Below are 17821 nucleotides of genomic sequence, written 5' to 3' on the forward strand. Positions count from 1 at the left end.
GCTTATGTTCCCTTTATAATTATGTAAATATATTCATAAAATTCTATTAGTGTTCTCAATTTATTTGCTGATTTTCTCTGAGTCACATGGTTCAGTTTTCAACATTTTTAGACATTTGTCTAAGAAGTCATAAGGTGTCTTATTACCTTATAATAAAGCGTGGCACATCCAAAGTGACCAAATATGGTTCCTTGCCTATCAAAGTTTTCAGTCATTTTTTTGGTGTGTCACTTCTCTAATACGAGCCGCTGCTGTCAGATGACATTCTCCATCAAGTCTTTGACCAAATAACTGATGAGCTCACGCTGGAAAACTTCTCCCTTTTTTTTTCCCCCTGCCGCCGAGCCCGACCCGAGCCCCGCTTTGCAGTGGCCCCGTGATTTATATCACTAACGAGTTGAGCAGGCTGTGCTACCCGAAATCCAACCTATTTTCCTTTTTCCCACATGCAGCAAGACTCCCAATACCTGGAAACGTTTTTTTTTTTTCTCTCTCTCTCTCAATGACGGGTTCAAGTGTGGAAGAAGTGGCTGGAAAATGTTGCTTCATCATCATCAAGTTGACTCTGGTGGAGGCTGTCAAGCGGAGCGAGAGAGAGGGAGAGAGAGACAGTTTGGCTGCACGTATAGTTTACTCACTGTCAACGTTATAGCCGGAATGTTCCACGCAGTTCCCTTCTCATCATCGCTTTTTAGACTGGTTAGGGTTGTGTATGAAAACCTTTGTTTTTCTTTTCAGGGAAGTGCAATATAAACAGCATGACATCTTTTTAGGAGAAGTCAACATCAATAGTTTGGTTTCCTTATAGGAAAGAGCAACATTAATATTTTTTTCTTTTGAAGGAAGCACAACATCAAAAGTTTGTCTTCTTTTTAGGAAAGTCTATAGTTTGTTTTCCTTTTAAGAGAGTGTAATATACTTTTGTTTTGATGACAGCATAACGCAAAGACTTTTTCTTTTTAGGAAAGTGCAATAACAAGATTTTGTGTCATTCTTAGGGAAACTATAGCATAAATTGTCTTCTCTTTGGGAAAGTTCAACAACAATAGGTTGTTATTGACAATACACAGCAAGAATGTTCCATGCAGTGTCCCACATTATAAATTTAAACCAGATTAGTATGGAAGTGTGTGGTGACCTTTTCGGAAAGCGGAAAAGAAATTTTATGTTTTCCTTTTCGTAAATCGCAACATCAATACTTTTCTTTTTATGAACGTGCAGCATCAATAGTTTATTCGCCATCAACGTTACAATGTTTCACATGGAGCCCCTCATTAAAGACTTTTCGACAGATTTACTTGGTATGGATGTGTATCAAAACTCCCACCAGGGAGCAACTGCCTTGACCCTGACGTCAGTTGTCAGCCACATGTGTGCGGCCCAGGATAAAAGAAAAGAGGAAGCACGAGTGATACGGGAATGCGTGTCCATATGTGTGCACGAGTGCACGTCCAATTCCAATTTCATCCGAGCCTCGCGGCGAAGCTCCCAGCTAAGCACTTCACTGTCGTAAACCCACCCCCCCACAACCCCTCAACGCTCCAGCTCTCCATTCTTGTCTGACTGTCTCGCCTGTCTGGCCAGGCCTCCACTCCAAGTGTGACCTCCGGACGGATGTTTAGCCAACACTGCGGCTTTTAGCACTTTTTCACAATGTCAACAGTTGTCCAGGGGACTAATATTAATCGCTGTGATGCAGATCAGGAATCGGGGATTAATGGACCTCCTCGCTATTGTTAAACTAAAATAAATGTACACTGGGAAGAAATGGCATTACTGAAAGGTAATTCCAATCATTCTCCAAATGAAAGGTTCTCAAACAAACGTAATCGTATGTAACCGCATCAATCTTATTTTTCGGAAAGTAAATTCTTTGTTTATATATATATATATATATATATATATATATATATATATTTTTTTTTTTTTTTTTTTCCTTTGGGGGGGAGAAATAGCAACATTGTTTGCTTTCTGCATAGGAAAGTGAAACATCAATCTTATTTTTGAAAAGCACTGCAGCAGTCATTTGTTTTCTTTTTAAGAAAGTGCAGCATAGTTTGTCTTCTTTTTTTGTGAAAAAGTATGCTTTCTTTTTAGGAAAGTAACAATTTTTTTTCTGATCAGGCACGTGCAACATCAGAAGTTTTTTTCTTTTTTGTAAAGTACAACATCAATATTTGCTTCTTTCCATGAAAGTGCAGCATCAGTGGTTTGTCTCCTTTCTAACAAAGTGCAACGTCAATTTGAGCTTCGTTTCGCTACCTTTTGATCCCACTTTCATCATTTGTAGACGTGTTTGTCGAATGTGAAACTCTTTACTGTAAATCCATAATTAGACTTTGTAAAACTTTGATTATGTTCCTGGAAGTTTATTCGAACCTTTGTTGAATTTTAAATATCCAACCATCCATTTATTATTCCGCTTCTCGTCACAAGTGTCGGGGGGGGGGTTACTGGAGCCTATCCCAGTTCGCTGTAAACCCAAAAGCAGTAATTGTGAGACAGCAACGCTTAGCTTATTTTCTGTGTGCCTTAAAGTCTACTTTTGAAGTATAAACATTTTCTGAATTGGTGCTTAGGCTAGCACCAATTCCCACATTTTATGCTAATCAGAGCAACTCGCACCCATTTCCTTTGCGGTTTGTCCTGAGTGGCTTGACGTTTAGGCTGTAAATAAACAGCAACATTATATCCCTGACGCTGATTATTTTGCACCGCATTCATGTGGGCTATTTTAGAGCTCACGCCGCACATTTATTTAGCACTACAAGTCATTTAGTGGCTGCTATTTGCTCCTGTAATTTTGCTTTTTCCCACCATGAGTCAGGACTCCACACTCATTTTAATGCTGCCCCATTAATGAATGCCTCTAGCTATCGGTGACATTCAGACCTACATGGAGCAACGCGTCACGTTTGACCGCGTAATAATTGTTTTCATCCATATATTAAATGTTCATATGGATGTGATTTATTTGAACATGTTATTTCTAAAATAGCATGATGAGTATAACTTGGCATGTAAATACTGTACAATAGGACATTGTGCTGGTGTATTTACATGACGACATTGATGGATTCACTGCACCCCTTTCCTGTCCATTTCTTCCTCCCCTTTTACAGTACACTAACTATGATTATGGTGAGTTATATGACTACAGCGAAGGAGCGCTCACCACTGAACCTGCCCCAACTGAAGGAGCCAAGACTGAGGTATAGCTGCTACTAATATTGTTTTCATGGCCGATGCTGTCATGAATAACAAGCATGCCCAAGTCTGTGTTCTTGTCCATCTTTAGTCTGCCTCTATTTTCCTCTTTGATTTTATGTCAAGTTTGAACTCTTTTTTTTTTATTATTTGGTTATTAATTAGGCCTACAAATAGCTAGGCAGTAAAATTGCGAATTTTAAAGCATTTTATTGGCCGGTCAAACATCAAGAACGTGCAAAATGAAGAGTTTGTCTATTTAGGGAAGGAAAAATGCAGTGCATCGGTATTTTTTTGTTGATGTTGCTGTTTCAAATGAGTTAACAAATTTGATGACCTGCCAAAGGCATCTCGCTAGCCATGATGTCCCCTAGTCAGAAGCTGAGCAGCACTGTACTTGTTTACAGTGTATTAGTCTTGTGGCGAGAGCAAGGGTCTTCAATCCTCTTTTACGAGGGCCGCTTTCCTGCCTGTTTTTCCATCACTCCCTGTTGCAACTCACCTGATTCAAAAGATCAAATAATCAGCAACGTCTTCAGAAGCTGGATAACGATCGGGATCATTTGAATCAGGTGTGTTGCAGCAGAGAAAGATGGAAAACGGGCAGGACAGTGGTACTCAAGGAACAGGGTTGAACACACCTGGGCTAGAGCGAGAGGCAATCGCACTTTCTGTCCCTTACATATATCTTGTTCGTGAGAATTTGTTTCAATGTAGCTTTACACTACTACCTTTTCGTAGTGGTAAACCTAATAAATGACAAATTGACCCTTTGTGGAATCAATTGTCGATTCATCCTATCTTTAAGCAATTGAGGCAAAATGAATAGAATAGAAATATGATATCACATCTTCGACGATGAGCGACATGCATATGACACAACTCCTCAGTTTGGCATGGAAACAGCTGTGCATTACATTCATTATATCAAATATGATTGTTAATTGATAAATTAATTCCCAACCGTAACCAATAGTAGCTCAGAATATGTTGGAGAATGCCGTTTGGAAGGTTGCCGTAATTACTCAAAACCTGTGAAGAGGTTGTTTTAACTGGTTTTACGCTAGCTTATAAGGCCGAAAAGGTATTTAAAAGTCTTGGAGCCCTCTTTGCAGCTTAAAAATGGCACAGTCAATAAAGAACACTGCTGTCCGTTTTGGTATAATTTGACCAACTTGTCATTAGTCACCATTTGTCATTAAAAAAAAAAAAATATTGTATGCCTTGGTAAATTCGTGCTTTTGATTTCAGACCGTCGTAGATGGCGACTACTTCACCGATTACGATTACACCATCGTGGATGGAAGTCAGCCAGAAACTCCCACGGCGGGCCAGGTATTTTTGTCTTATAAATAAGTGTCATCAATGCAGTATAATGTGTACGAATGTGTCTAATCAATAAAACGGAAAAGTCGAGTAAGTCGCCAATTTGAACCGAGTGTCATTAGATTTGAAAATGATATAAAACCTATAATTAAATAAAATGCTACCATCGTCTACCTGACACATTTTCTGAATTTTAATGATCCTTATTGATGGTCAGAAGCCTTATTTGGTCAAAATCCTCTTGCTGTATATGCTACTGTTTTTCCCCATGAGAAACAACGTCGTAAAGACGGCAACAGCAGGAAATTGTTGTCATTCAGTGAAGCATAAGCAATGGAAAACTGGTAGATAGACCGACAAATCATCCCTCCCCTTTCCGTGCTTCTGACATATCCAGAATTTGGCAGCCTTCATTTTTACTTAATCATTACAAACATAAACAGCCGCCTAATGAGGAACATTCAGGGGTTAAATGAGAACAATATGGCCATTTGTTTTCCATGAGCTACGTTGTCTGCTCAATGTAGGGAAGTGTAAAAATTCAAGATGGCAATAATTGTTTGTGCTACTTGTCATCTTGCAGAAATGCTACTAAACCCAGTTCAGTTATCTTTGAAAGAGACTTGGGCCGAGGAAGAACAAGTTCCATTCGTTTGGATCGTTAAAACAGTTTTAATTCAACATATGTTCCATTTTAATGGATTAACAAAACGGTTTATGGAAGGGTGGCGCGGAAACATTTGTGTCGACAAAGACGAGGTACCAAAAGAGAATTATTTCCACAAAAAAAAAATAATAATAATCATAAATCTGTTAGGAGTGGCTGAAGGAATACCCAAAATGCCATTGCTGTTGAATTTTCATGAAACATACTTTACGGAGGAGTGGGGCATGTTTTTAACATTAAGAGACAAAATGTGATTTGTTTGGATTTTTTTATTTCTCAGAAATAAAGAAATCCTACAGAAAACAATCTTGTTCATGTAAAATTTGAGTCAGCTCCAATTCAGGACTGTTTACACTTTTGCTAAATCTGTGCTCAAGCTTGCCTCGTGTAAAGGTTTTCCTAAATTGCGGTCCTTCAATACATTGATCGTTGGTAGTTATTAGAGTTAGCCACACTCAATTTGCACAATAATCTCTACAAAAGTTTTGTTTTTGATGGAATCCTGACAACGGCTCTAAAAATGCCAACTAAATGTCCATGTCTTCTCCTTCCTAACCTTGCCTCCTGGATCCATCGCAGACATATGAAGAGGAAAACGTGGACGATTACATCACCGGTGTGGAACAGGTGGGGGCAGACCCCACTACTGCTGTGGAAACCATTGCCCCAGTGGACACAAACGACAACGTGGACGCCGGCACCAACGCGTACGATTTCAAGGAATACGACCTGAATGAAGGGGAAGAGACCCACGAGACGCCCTTCGACTACGGCGACTATGGCGACTACGGCACTCCAACCGATACCAAGAAATCCACGGGCGAGGAGGAGTTCGGCCCTGGCGTTCCGGCCGAAACCGACTTCAGGGAGAGCGGTGTAAGTGATGACACTGCATGCGTATTAGGTGGGGTGGGGATCTGGAATGTGTGTTGAGTTTGGAACGTAGTGTTTGTTGTTTCGGACGGTGTCAGGTTGTATCTTGAAGCGTAGATATCTTCGGGGATTTCACAGATGGTAACCTGTCTGTCACTGCTCCATGACCTCCGTAGATTAGTGACCTGTCCTGTTTCGACAGTGCTCGCTGCTGATGCCATGTTTGCCTTACACCAAGGCCAATTAGGGTGGTTTAAAATACATTTCCATCAAATATCTCCTTGCTTGAATCCTTAGCTGCAGAACTTTAATTTGAAACCCTAAGTATTGCTTTTAACACAAACGTGAATTTAAAATGCAACAACATTGCGTGAAACCCTGGCGGTCATGATTTGTGTTTTTGTCCAGATTTGTTTTGTTTTTTTCCCTCAGCCTCAACCCTTAGTGTCTTGTCCAGGTGTTGCGAATTGTCCCACTGTCAGTTCGCTTGTATTTAGGTCCCGGGTTTTTTTTCTGTCTTGGTCGACTCATTGCGTTTGCTGACAGTTGTCTCATCCTCAAGTCACGTCATGTCGAGTCTTATACCAGTTTTTGTATGTAGCTTTGAATTTTTTTTTAGGCTTTGTATTTTTTTTAATTCTATGTGCCTCGTTTATTTGCCATTTCTGTTCTTTTGAGATTTTTTTTTCTGTTCCCCTGCATTTGGGTCCTCAAGCATGCGTATCTGTGACACTAACCCAGGCTTGAAACCGCAAACCGTGTTGAAACAGTAACATTTGGGACCGGATTGTGAAAATTTAACCCTGACTTGATGTCCTAACAGTAGGTTAAAATCAAAACTTTATTTTGAAACCCTTATTTAGAACTGTTTTTGTTTGGAACCTTAACTCTGGATATCCGAACTTGAAACCCAAATCCTGTCTGGAAACTCTACATTGAAATTATAAACCCTTGTTTGAAACCTTTACCTTTTTTCCCTAACTCTTTTTGTTTATTGAAGTCCTTGTATGAAACCTAACTTGAGTTTAGAACCCTACCCAATAATTGACCTAATTTGAAATGAACCCTGTCTTGAAACTCTAACTTGAAACCTGAACCCTGACTTGGGATCCTACTTTGGAATCCTACTCTATCCTGAAACCCTAATGCTGACTTCACTATTTTGATACCTAACCCCAACCCTTCTTTGAATCCCTAAACCTGCCTTGTACTTATGTGTATATTTACAAACATGAAAGAATCAAACAAAATCTAATATTCCCCATTGGGAATAAAACCAGTGATTGTCAATTCAACTTAAGGACGGCAGTTTAATCAAAGTCTTCTTGCAGTGTCTATGAGATGAAGATTCTCTGAGGCAGGAAGTGACAAACCTCGAGGGTTAATCGCCAACGTGCTATTAGCGCTCTCCGGGCTACCATCCCAGCACACCGCAAAAGTCCTCCATGACTTTTGCAAGCTGCTGGACACTGTCTTTCTTTTGGGGCTTTGGGAATGCCTCTCATGTGAAGTCATTGTATGAATAGTGTCAGGTAACCACCCCTGTCGTTGGGGTCATTTTTTTTTTAAATGTCTAGTAAGGAAGCTCACTAAATAGGAGTCCAAATTATAGCCTATGGCTGTATTATTCCTGAGGTTTATTTTTCCAAGCAGGCAGCAGAGAGCTACCTTAATCTTCATGAACAGTAGTCAGCAGTATGCTGCGCTTTTCTTAGCACTCTTATCGCTATCTCCTGCTGCTCGTCTGTCTAGTTTTTTCACACCCCCACCACACCTCCCAACCTAAATGTTCATCGCAGTGTTTAAGAATAGGCTTCTTCTCATGTCCACAGGTGGGAGGAAGTCAAAGTTACCTGGGAGAGAAAGGAGAGAAGGGAGAACCTGCCGTTATTGAGCCCGTAAGTTGTATATCAATATTGACTCCTCAATATTTATGCCATTTGTCTATGACTCAACCACATACTGGTTTTGTAATTACCTCTAAGTCTGAAAAATATTTATATTTGTCTCAACACTAATGAGCTCATCGCTAATTACCAGGCTAATCGCCTTAGTGCTGGTTGCTAAATTAATTACACAAATATGTCATATCTGTCTTTTATGTTCTGTGTAAAGAAATTAATTACCTATGGCTACCACATTCAAAGAAATGTGGCCTATTTTCACCAGCAAGACTTATGATTCACATACAGACTTGTGCTGCTTTGCAGAAAGCTGGGTAGTCTGAAATTTTCGCAACAAAGAAATGGGTAGTATTCGTATCCACTATTCAGGCCTTTTCACACTGCACTTGGCTTTCTTGGTGTTTATCGTGGGGCATGGCGCAGGGACAATAGCCCTCCTTTGTAAACAAGCTCATACTTGGAAGTTGTGTCTTAGCGGCCTACCAGGAAGTCGTATAGATTATTTTCCCGCTGGTTGGTCTATTTTCTATTAGCACTCTGAAATGACTCTGCCAGCACCTCTCCGATTGGATGCTTCCTGTGATGTCAAAGCAACACTACTTCTGAGTTGAACATTTTTCGACTGAAGACAAACGCCCACCTCATGTCACACCACGTTCTGTTCTGTTTGGAAGACATATACAATGAATAGGTTCGTCAATGGCGTGCTAAGTACAGTGTGAAAAGCTTTTGGTGTACAATGACAATTAATGCACCTGGTAGCTTTTAGCACATCAACACTCAGGTTGTGATATTACTTTAAATGCAACATTGCCCAATGAAAATGAATGCAAAACATATTTATGTGTGATAATCATCTTTTGGTGTCAAACATAGGCTATTAGGTTGAGTGTAGACTTTAGGTAAGTCATTTAACTTTAACCGGTTGCTACCTAGCTAGCTACCTAGCTTGCCACAGCTAACAACTTACAAAATATTCTCTTAAACTCGGACTCCATATAATTGATAGTCTCAAATATATTGATTCCGAATGTTAAATCCGCAGCTAACAATTGGCATATTATAATGCCATTGACAATTAAGTTCAGTCATTATTATTATTATTTTTGTTAGCCAATAGCTAACTAGCCAGTTACAGCTTACATCTGACTAATTTAAAGATTAACAAGGGGTCTAATTGTTACTACAATATAGACTTGACTGTCAACATACATACATTTTTGTGCCTGCTAATCTGCGAAGGGGCTGCTAATTTGTCAACATAGAGAATGTAAGCAAAGTCTGAAATTTATTGCATCTGTCCAAGATTTTCTCATTACTTTACGGCAAATATGTGACATATGCGACTCTTTCCATACAGTCTAAGCTATACAACCCTAATATTAAGTGAAATGGTAGCTCCCCGTAACATCTGCATCGAATCCCATCCAAACGTTTGACCACACACACACACACACACGCACGCACGCACGTATAACCCTCGATGAAACACTATGTGTAGTAATACATAAACTCCTCGACCTCAAAGCCACAGCAGCCGTCTGTTATTTGTAACGCTACTGTATTATCTACTCTTTTGCCTTTTTTTTTTTCAGGGTATGCTTGTAGAAGGACCCCAAGGATCCCCTGGCCAGGCAGTGAGTATCACGTTCTCTCCTGTCTGCCTTGCACACATGGAGAACAGCTAAAAAGGGGGATAAAGGAGGGGGTGCTTTAATGGAAAGAGTGTCAGTGGTGGAGTGTGATGAGGGTTGGGGGGGCTGTCTTATTTTGAGGTCTTTTTGAAGCCATCTTTGCTTCTGTCTTTGTTGGCTGTTGCATGGTGAGCGCTGGATGGACCGCCTGCGGTGAGCTTTGGGATATAATGAAGTCAAAGTATGCATCTGTGTTTTTTTTCAGGGTGTCCCGGGTAACCCAGGACTGCAGGGTCCCCCAGGACCTCATGGAGATCCCGGTGCGAGGGTGAGTTGAGGCCCCACAACGCATTTGACACATATTTTTCCACTCATATCAATATTAATTTCATCCTGTGACTAGTCTCTCAAGCAACCACGCAGAACAAAAACAAAACAAAACAACTGTTAATTGTTAGAATAAAGTAATTACGGGAATTATTGTATTTCTTTTTATCCAATAAAAAATGACACAATGATGTACTAATAAATTTTTTTGTCAAGACCAAAGTGGTATTTTTTTATAGGGGATTTTTTTTCCATGGTATTTTATTTTCAAGAAGAAAATGTGTCTGACCGTTGAAGCTTTTTGTCCGTTAAATTAACTACTTTTCTGTGGCCAAAAAACACCCACACTACAAAATTATTGTTTTTTTTACTGTTTTTGTTTCCTAAAAATGCCCAATAAATTCCAAAATTATTGGAAAAAAATGACACTGAACAGTGTTAGGTAATCCTTCCCTCGCTGTTGCTTGGTGGGGTAGTAATGACTTGCACCTAGTCACTTTAATGCTTTGTTTTTTCACCTCCGTTACGACTGCACGACAGAAAGACGATGTGAGAAAAAACAAATGCATATTATAACAAAGTCAGTACAGTATAGCATGTTTGAGAGACATGTACACAAAGAGAAACAACCGCCATGGAAACGAATTGGTAGCGGTCAGCCCTTGGTACTTTTTTACCGGTCAGCCCCGCGCCCACTGGCCGCCATCTTGTTACCGTTCCGTCCATTTTCATAAAAATTGTCACCCACCCACCACCAACCCTGTTCTGTTCTGAGGCAATTTTTTTCATTTGCCCATTTCACGAGTATCTTAAGCACACGCACGAGGGCCGATTCGTGGGCCGGACTAAAATCAAATTCCAACCCTTTTTTTTAAATTTGTCACCCCGACCCCTGCCCCAAAAACGGGCGTTCCACCCCCGGGACGGACTGCCCAGCTCTGGTAGCTGTGACACGCTCCTTTTGATCGGCGTGCCTACTGCGATGTTAATCTAATGTCCATGCTTCCCTTTGCTTTGATTCAAAGCCCGCCACATCGGTACATCTGTTAGAAAGCTCTAGTTTGTAAAACATTTGCAACATCTGCAACACAACTTGGCAATATACATCAGAATCTTTTGTTTGTGCCGCAGCAAAAGTAAACAGCGGCCAACTTACAAACTAACAGACTTTGACAACTGTATTACAAGGTGGCATTTTGAGACACTATTTTCTGTCCATTAAATCCAGGGTTCATCCTCTCTGTTAAACCGAGGTTCTACTGTAGTACTGGTTTAGAATGAAATATTTTTTTTTATAATTAAATTATTTATTTTTAAAGAAAATGAAGAGTTAAAACTTATTTTTGAGTGAAAAAAATAAAATAAAATCTTTTACTATTTTCAGTCCAGTTGTATCATTGGGGGGTGCAAAGATTTTTTGTAGACAAAAATAAAATTCTATTATAATGAAAAAGGTCACGTTTCATTTATTATTTTATTAAATTATGATTAAGAAAATCCAACAACAAAATGTAAAACAGTTAAAAATAAATAAATAAAAACATACATATTTTTATAGAGAATAATTTTACTTTTCACATATATATATATATATATATATATATATATATACCTCACTGTCAAACTGTGGTGATCCCTTTGGGTATTAAAACTAAAGTTTCCTCTCCTTCTGTCACTTCCTCTCATGGGAATACTGTCTTGCCCAGGAGGATTAGACGCGACTCCTTCCTGTAGTGCCGCGGTTTTCCGTGGCGTAGCACTCAGTCTGGATGCGTCATCGTTATAGTCGCTATAAATCCTCTTTTAACGTCATTTTCCTAGATACTGGACACTGATCTTGTTTCTCTTTAAGATGTAAAATAGCCTCAACACCACTATTAAATCCACATCCAGTACAGCTAGACAAGCATCTTTTTTTTTCTTGCAAGGAATATGCAAAAAAGTCCATCTCTGCTACAAAATTTGATGCCCTTCCCGTGTATAAAGACTTTTTTTTTCTGATTTACTTTGAGAGTCTGCAGGGAGAGAGGGCGGGTGCATCAACTGTCAAGTTGATGGGGTGATTGTCTTAAAAGAGACTGGGAAAGGCAGCTAAATCCACAAACATCATGTTACCAAAAGCGCACGTGTCACTTCAAATTGACCCCATTGGGAAACTGTTTATTGCTGCTGTAGATCAATGGGGAAAAATATTCTTTGACTTTTGGGTGGTCTCAACATGGACAAAAAAAATCACGGATTTCTGCAAGCCTATTGTGATAAAAATGTTTTTTAGGGATCCCATAAACAGTCACTTGGTTCCGCCCCCTAGGAAAAAAAAATATCAGCCCCTGTCACCAGTTTTCCTGATTGGCATGTTTGGTGAACATGTATATCACAGCACGGAAAAATCTCAAGGACCCTTGTCGTTATTGAACAGGAAGTCGTACATTTTTGTGTCAGGCAGTGAATTGGGGTGAATGCCATGGGTTGTACTTCAATGACCGACAAATCGGAAATTCCCCCAAATGAATCCCAATCAGAAATCAGATCGGCAACACTAAATTGCAAAGCTTTTTTTGTCTATGCCATCTAATGTGGGTGGAACAAAGTTGGCATCAACGCTTGATGAACCATCAAATTGTCACCAAGCAAGTTTCCAGTAGATCATATCTGCTCAAAAATTAACTTGGCGCAAAATAATCTGGACTCAAATGTTGGGATCCCACATGTGACTAATCATTTTCATTCTGCAGGGTCCTCCAGGACGACCTGGAATTCCGGGTTCGGACGGTGTCCCAGGGCCTGCAGGTACCATTCTGATGCTTCCAGTAAGTTCTACCGCTTGACGCACAGGCACAGTGGGCTGTCACCCCGTTTACATTTTACATGTACCAGTTAATTTGTTGTCTTGATCCGAATTGCGTCACCTTTTTTTCTTTTGATCGACAGTTCCGAGCAGGCGGCGAGGCACACAAGGGTCCCGTGGTGACGGCACAAGAGGCTCAGGCTCAGGCCATCCTTTCCCAGGCCAGGGTAAGTCATCACTGCTGCACTACTCGCATCCAAAAACGCTTTTGTTCTTAAGTTAACCGGTAATGTGTTTTAAAACAACTCAGCAGACGACTGTTAATTACAGCTTTACCGGTATCATCCTATATCGTACAAAGTCCACTTTAAACTTTCTGTTATTGTTTCTATTAACTGTTGTCTGAAAAGAGTTATCCACTGTTAATAGTAAAGTGTAAAAACAATTTTAAAAAAAAGGTAGTTAAGTCTAAAAAATGTTCACCCGTAAAAAGTAAAAAAGAATGTTAAAAAACTATAACTATAGGCTGTACTCTCAATTGCTTTCCAAACCAGTCTTGTGTTGTCTTCATTTAATTTAATTGAACAAAAATGTTCCCAATATTAAACAATTTAAAGAAAAATAATGCATTTAAAATGTAAAAAATTATCCAAAAATAATAATTTTAATTCAGGACAGTTCTGAATTAGAATGTAATTAATTTAAATGAAAAACTTAATGCAAAATTTCAATGAATACAAATTTAGCAAGTTAAATGCAAAAGTAAATATACATACATTTTTTTTTTTTTTTTAAATGTGTGCAGCGGTCAGTTCTTATCGGACTTTACATAATCTTACTGGTCTAAATGGCACAAAAGCAAAACCCCGCACCGTTCGATATTATCTCTCAAACAACACCCTCAACCTAATGTATTCGCGCCAAGAACGTTATTTGGTCTTTTGCATTGTCTAGACGTGCCTAATGAATTGGCATGCGGAAAAAGATTGAGTGGGTACCGCTTTCCAGGGGTAACAAAGCAACGCTTCCAACACATGGAGTTCATTAAATCGAACACAAACGTCATATTTGCAGTACTGGAGCGCAGCCAAAACTCATTTTACAAGTCAAAGCACTTAGTTGTTCCGTTTGTATTATTTATTCCGAGCACTAGACACATTCAAAAACAATTATGCTCACACCTGGAAGCCGAACAACGCCATTAATATTGCCTTGCGAGGGTGGAGTAGGACATGGATTGCTTCCCTTAGCAAATTAACTCGTTTTTAGCCCATTAGGCAGCAAATGTTCCACACGTTATTGGCTTTGGAGCTGAAGCACACAGAAAAAAAAAGTGTCCACTCTGTGCATTTTAAGCCTCATTTGAATTATTTTCAGACACATATTGGTGACGGGTTGCACAGTGGCCAGGGAGAATTTATTTACTCAACTGCAGAGGATACCGGACATCGATCGGGAAGTGGCGGGGGTGTGATATGAAATAAAAGCAATGAAGCCTTGATTAAACCTTTCTGATCAAATGTTTGCTCATTTACTTTTTGGCAGGGTGTGCCAATACAAACGTCAGCTTTACAGATGCCAGGCACCAACTATTTTCCTTTTCTAGTCACTATTTCGTTGATTTTGTAATCTAGTGCACAATCAGACAAAAATCAGCTTTACAGATGTCACCTCTACCATCCTGCTAGTTTGTCTTCCTATTTAATTTTTCTGAACTTTTTTCAGTGACGTACAGTATGTAAAAGATTCCCTCTTCAAGATTTACTCAACAACTCCTCACTAACTTTTTTTCAATGGGGCACTTTCATTCCAAGCGCAAATATCAACTTTACAGATAGTTTGTCGTTTGTCCTCCTGCGTTCCATTTCTGAACATTCCTCCGTCATTTGTGTGATAAATCCACACTTGCGGATGCGCTTGTACTAAACCCAAATCTTGGCTTTCCAGATGCCACATCTGCTGTGTTGAAAACTAAAATTTGAATTTGCTACATTCATAGACATCAAAGGTTTCCTTATAGGCGACATGAACTGACATCAATTCTGTGAGAAAGTCCACCATTCTGTACAACTGCTGATGTGGGTGAGCAGTGGTTTTACGTGTCTCTTTGATTACCCCCAGCTGGCCATGAGAGGTCCACCAGGGCCAGCGGGCATGGCGGGAAGGTCCGGACCTGTGGTGAGTTCCTCTTCAAAGCATATTGCGCTGTGATTCCGCATGCTTGTCTGTTCATCCCGCCACACCACACATGAGGTCATGAGCACGCCCTTTGCTGCACATATATCATCACACACCCATACATGTGGAAGTGAGGGCGGCTGAGGTCATGCAGTCATCTCTGGTTTAGGCCCGGTCCAATTGTGTCTCACATTCCCAGCCCCTCTCTTTTAGATTCACACTGTAAATGCCTTTTCAGAAATTGATTTACTCCATTATATTATGTTAGATTCTTATCCAGCAGCTGCATCCATGAAAAGCATGTTCACTCATGAAATGTTTTTTTTCTAACAGGGTGGTCCTGGAGCTCCCGGTCTTAAAGGGGACAGTGGAGATAACGGACCACAGGTGAGAAGTTATTAACTCATTCACTGCCATTGACGGATAAAGACGTCAAAAATCTTTTTTTTTTTTTGACTGGAAGTGAATGAGTTAAGAGATTTTTTTTTTCAAAACACGAGCCATACTTTGATTTTCCATATAATAGCAATATGCACTGGGATACATGTGTTTTTTTTTAATTCTATTCTCTGGAGTAATCGTTGGTATACAGGATGTCCCCAGTTCCTTAAAAAGTCTTGAAATTGATAATGCCCTAAAAAGAGTCTTAAACTTAATCAAAGTGGCCCTCAAAATGCATTAATGTGATAGAAAGGCTTATAAAAAATATGTTGAATTTGTAAAAAAAAAAAAAAAAAAAAAAAAAAAAGACACTAGCTAATAACTTACCAACTGCAAAATGTTGCTTTTTATTTACTGTGTGTATTTTATTTTAAGAAACCCCAAGCTGGAAATTTTTCAATTGGGTGGCCAAGGTGACACAACGGCTCTAAGTGAGGGGTTGCCACACAGGCTCACTCGCATAACTGTAACCCCCTCTGTAACCAAGAAGTCATTGTTTATCATACCATGCGCAGTCAGACTTTCACGAAATACAATGTACACGTATGCAGAACCTTGACCAGCAAGTCGAAGTAAAAAGCAACGTTTTGCTGACCTTCGTTTACTAGTTAATGCCATTTTCTTTGTCATTGCTTTATTTTTTGCTCTCCCTCATAGTTTACTTCAATCTCATAATATTTATTATGCATTTGTTCCGTAGGGGCCCAGAGGTCTTCAAGGTGCTACTGGTCCCCCGGGAAAAGCAGGAAAGAGAGTGAGTCAAGCTTGGATCAATCAATCTATTCCAAATGAAGACCATTTAGTCCATGAGGACTTCTCCACAGGCATCCATATTGACCCATATTTGCGATATGATTTGTGCGTGCTGCTCTAGGGCCGTAACGGAGCTGACGGGTCACGAGGAATGCCTGGAGAGTCCGGGACCAAGGTGGAGTAACCTACACATGCAGTCAGGATTCAGTGTTGTTGGACAGTCGTCATATCTCTATTTTTTCAGGGCGACCGAGGTTTCGACGGCCTTCCCGGTCTCCCCGGAGAGAAGGGACATCGGGTGAGTATCACTTTTTATTTATTTATTTATTTATTTCTTGACCTTCCTTTTTACGTTCCTTTCACCAACAATGTTTAACCATCCACAGAATATCTAACCAACACCATGCAAATAGTGAATCGAGTGAATGTTATAATGAATTAATTTAAACCTTCTGTTCTCTTTTATATTAAATAGACCATTAACATATAAAAATGTAAAAATAAATAAATAAATCAAAAATCTAAAAAATAAAACAGAAAAAATAAATAAACTGTTCTACTTTAGATGAATATAATTTCTAGATTTGTACATTTCTATTTTGCGAGGTGGCGGTCATCTTTGATAATTAGCGATATGAGCGATCGTTTAGTCAAATCATACATACATCAGTGTTTCGCAACCTCTATTGAGCCGAGGCACATATTTCACATCGGAAAAAAATTTCATTGTTTTGCCTGTCACTATACATGATTGGCGCGGATAAAGTAAAAAAAAAAAAAAAATGTTTGAAAATCTTTTTTTTTTTTTAAATAATTGACATTGGATTATTATCCACGGCACACCTGATGAGCTCTCACGGCACATTATTGTGCCACGGCACACTGGTTGAGAATCACGGACATACATCAGCCTGAACGGTTTATTTCTACTTACGACATTTATTATGAATAACTGGGAAGAGGCGCCATCCTTTAGTCATTCGACATGTACAATGTACTTGCCGTGCCTGTTTGGATTAATTCTAGTCATTATATTTCTTTCTATAGTGCTGTTGTATTAATTCTGTTTTGGAAAGAGGTGGTTAGCATTAATAACTGATGAAATGAATGATCACATAATCGTACATCAAGATTGACTTTGCGCTCATTCGTGACTATTTTTTGCTTTATTATTTCTAGTTGTTGCGTATCTTTCTATAGTGCAATATGGCGGCCATTTTGTAAAGCATATGTCCACATTAGGATCATAGGAGAGCTGGAGGAGGCACTTTTAGACAAAAAGCCTTTCACAATTCTCACCTACGGAATATTTTAACTCTTCATTGAATTGAAGATGCATGTTTTTTGTGATGTTGGCCAAAACCCGCACAAGCCCTGGCTGGAACATATAAACACCACACAGGCATGATGAAACATACACACCTAATGAAGATAAAACAAATAGACAATGTACCTATATCATTACAACAGAAACAAACATAAGAGGAAGGCTCAATATTTTAGATTTTCAAACGTGTGCATTTGACTCGTAACATCACACTAGAACAGTTTTCAAAAACTGCATCTGATCCACGTCAAATGTTGTTCCTTAAGCGGTGTTGTGGACTTGTTGGACCCTTTTTTTAAAAAGAGAGGTCAGGGCGGCGGCCGTGGAAGAGTCCTTTAAAAATCACAGAGGGAGTATTTCCAGACGTCAATTCCATCCTATAGGGCGTAATTAAAG

The 17821-nt window shown here is 39.4% G+C and overlaps 1 protein-coding gene across 2 annotated transcripts in view; it reads left to right on the plus strand.

Moving 5' to 3' along the window:
• Window positions 1–17821, plus strand: part of LOC148325927 (collagen alpha-1(XI) chain-like) — a 62653-nt gene that overhangs the window by 18928 nt on the left and 25904 nt on the right. The window contains exons 6-18 of one of the 2 annotated variants that reach the window (XM_088310908.1): window positions 3123–3212; window positions 4459–4542; window positions 5780–6076; window positions 7906–7971; window positions 9573–9614; window positions 9877–9939; window positions 12674–12748; window positions 12870–12953; window positions 14848–14904; window positions 15238–15291; window positions 16046–16099; window positions 16220–16273; window positions 16343–16396. In XM_088310908.1, coding sequence (XP_088167034.1) covers window positions 3123–3212; window positions 4459–4542; window positions 5780–6076; window positions 7906–7971; window positions 9573–9614; window positions 9877–9939; window positions 12674–12748; window positions 12870–12953; window positions 14848–14904; window positions 15238–15291; window positions 16046–16099; window positions 16220–16273; window positions 16343–16396 — 1074 coding nt within the window. The remainder of the gene's footprint in view (window positions 1–3122; window positions 3213–4458; window positions 4543–5779; window positions 6077–7905; window positions 7972–9572; window positions 9615–9876; window positions 9940–12673; window positions 12749–12869; window positions 12954–14847; window positions 14905–15237; window positions 15292–16045; window positions 16100–16219; window positions 16274–16342; window positions 16397–17821) is intronic. The other variant, XM_088310910.1, reaches the window with a different exon arrangement.

The sequence above is a fragment of the Idiotropiscis lumnitzeri genome, chromosome 12 (genome assembly GCF_059441095.1).
Source record: "Idiotropiscis lumnitzeri isolate Australia: NSW breed Sydney's pygmy pipehorse chromosome 12, RoL_Ilum_1.0, whole genome shotgun sequence".
In the NCBI taxonomy this organism is placed as follows: Eukaryota; Metazoa; Chordata; class Actinopteri; order Syngnathiformes; family Syngnathidae; genus Idiotropiscis; species Idiotropiscis lumnitzeri.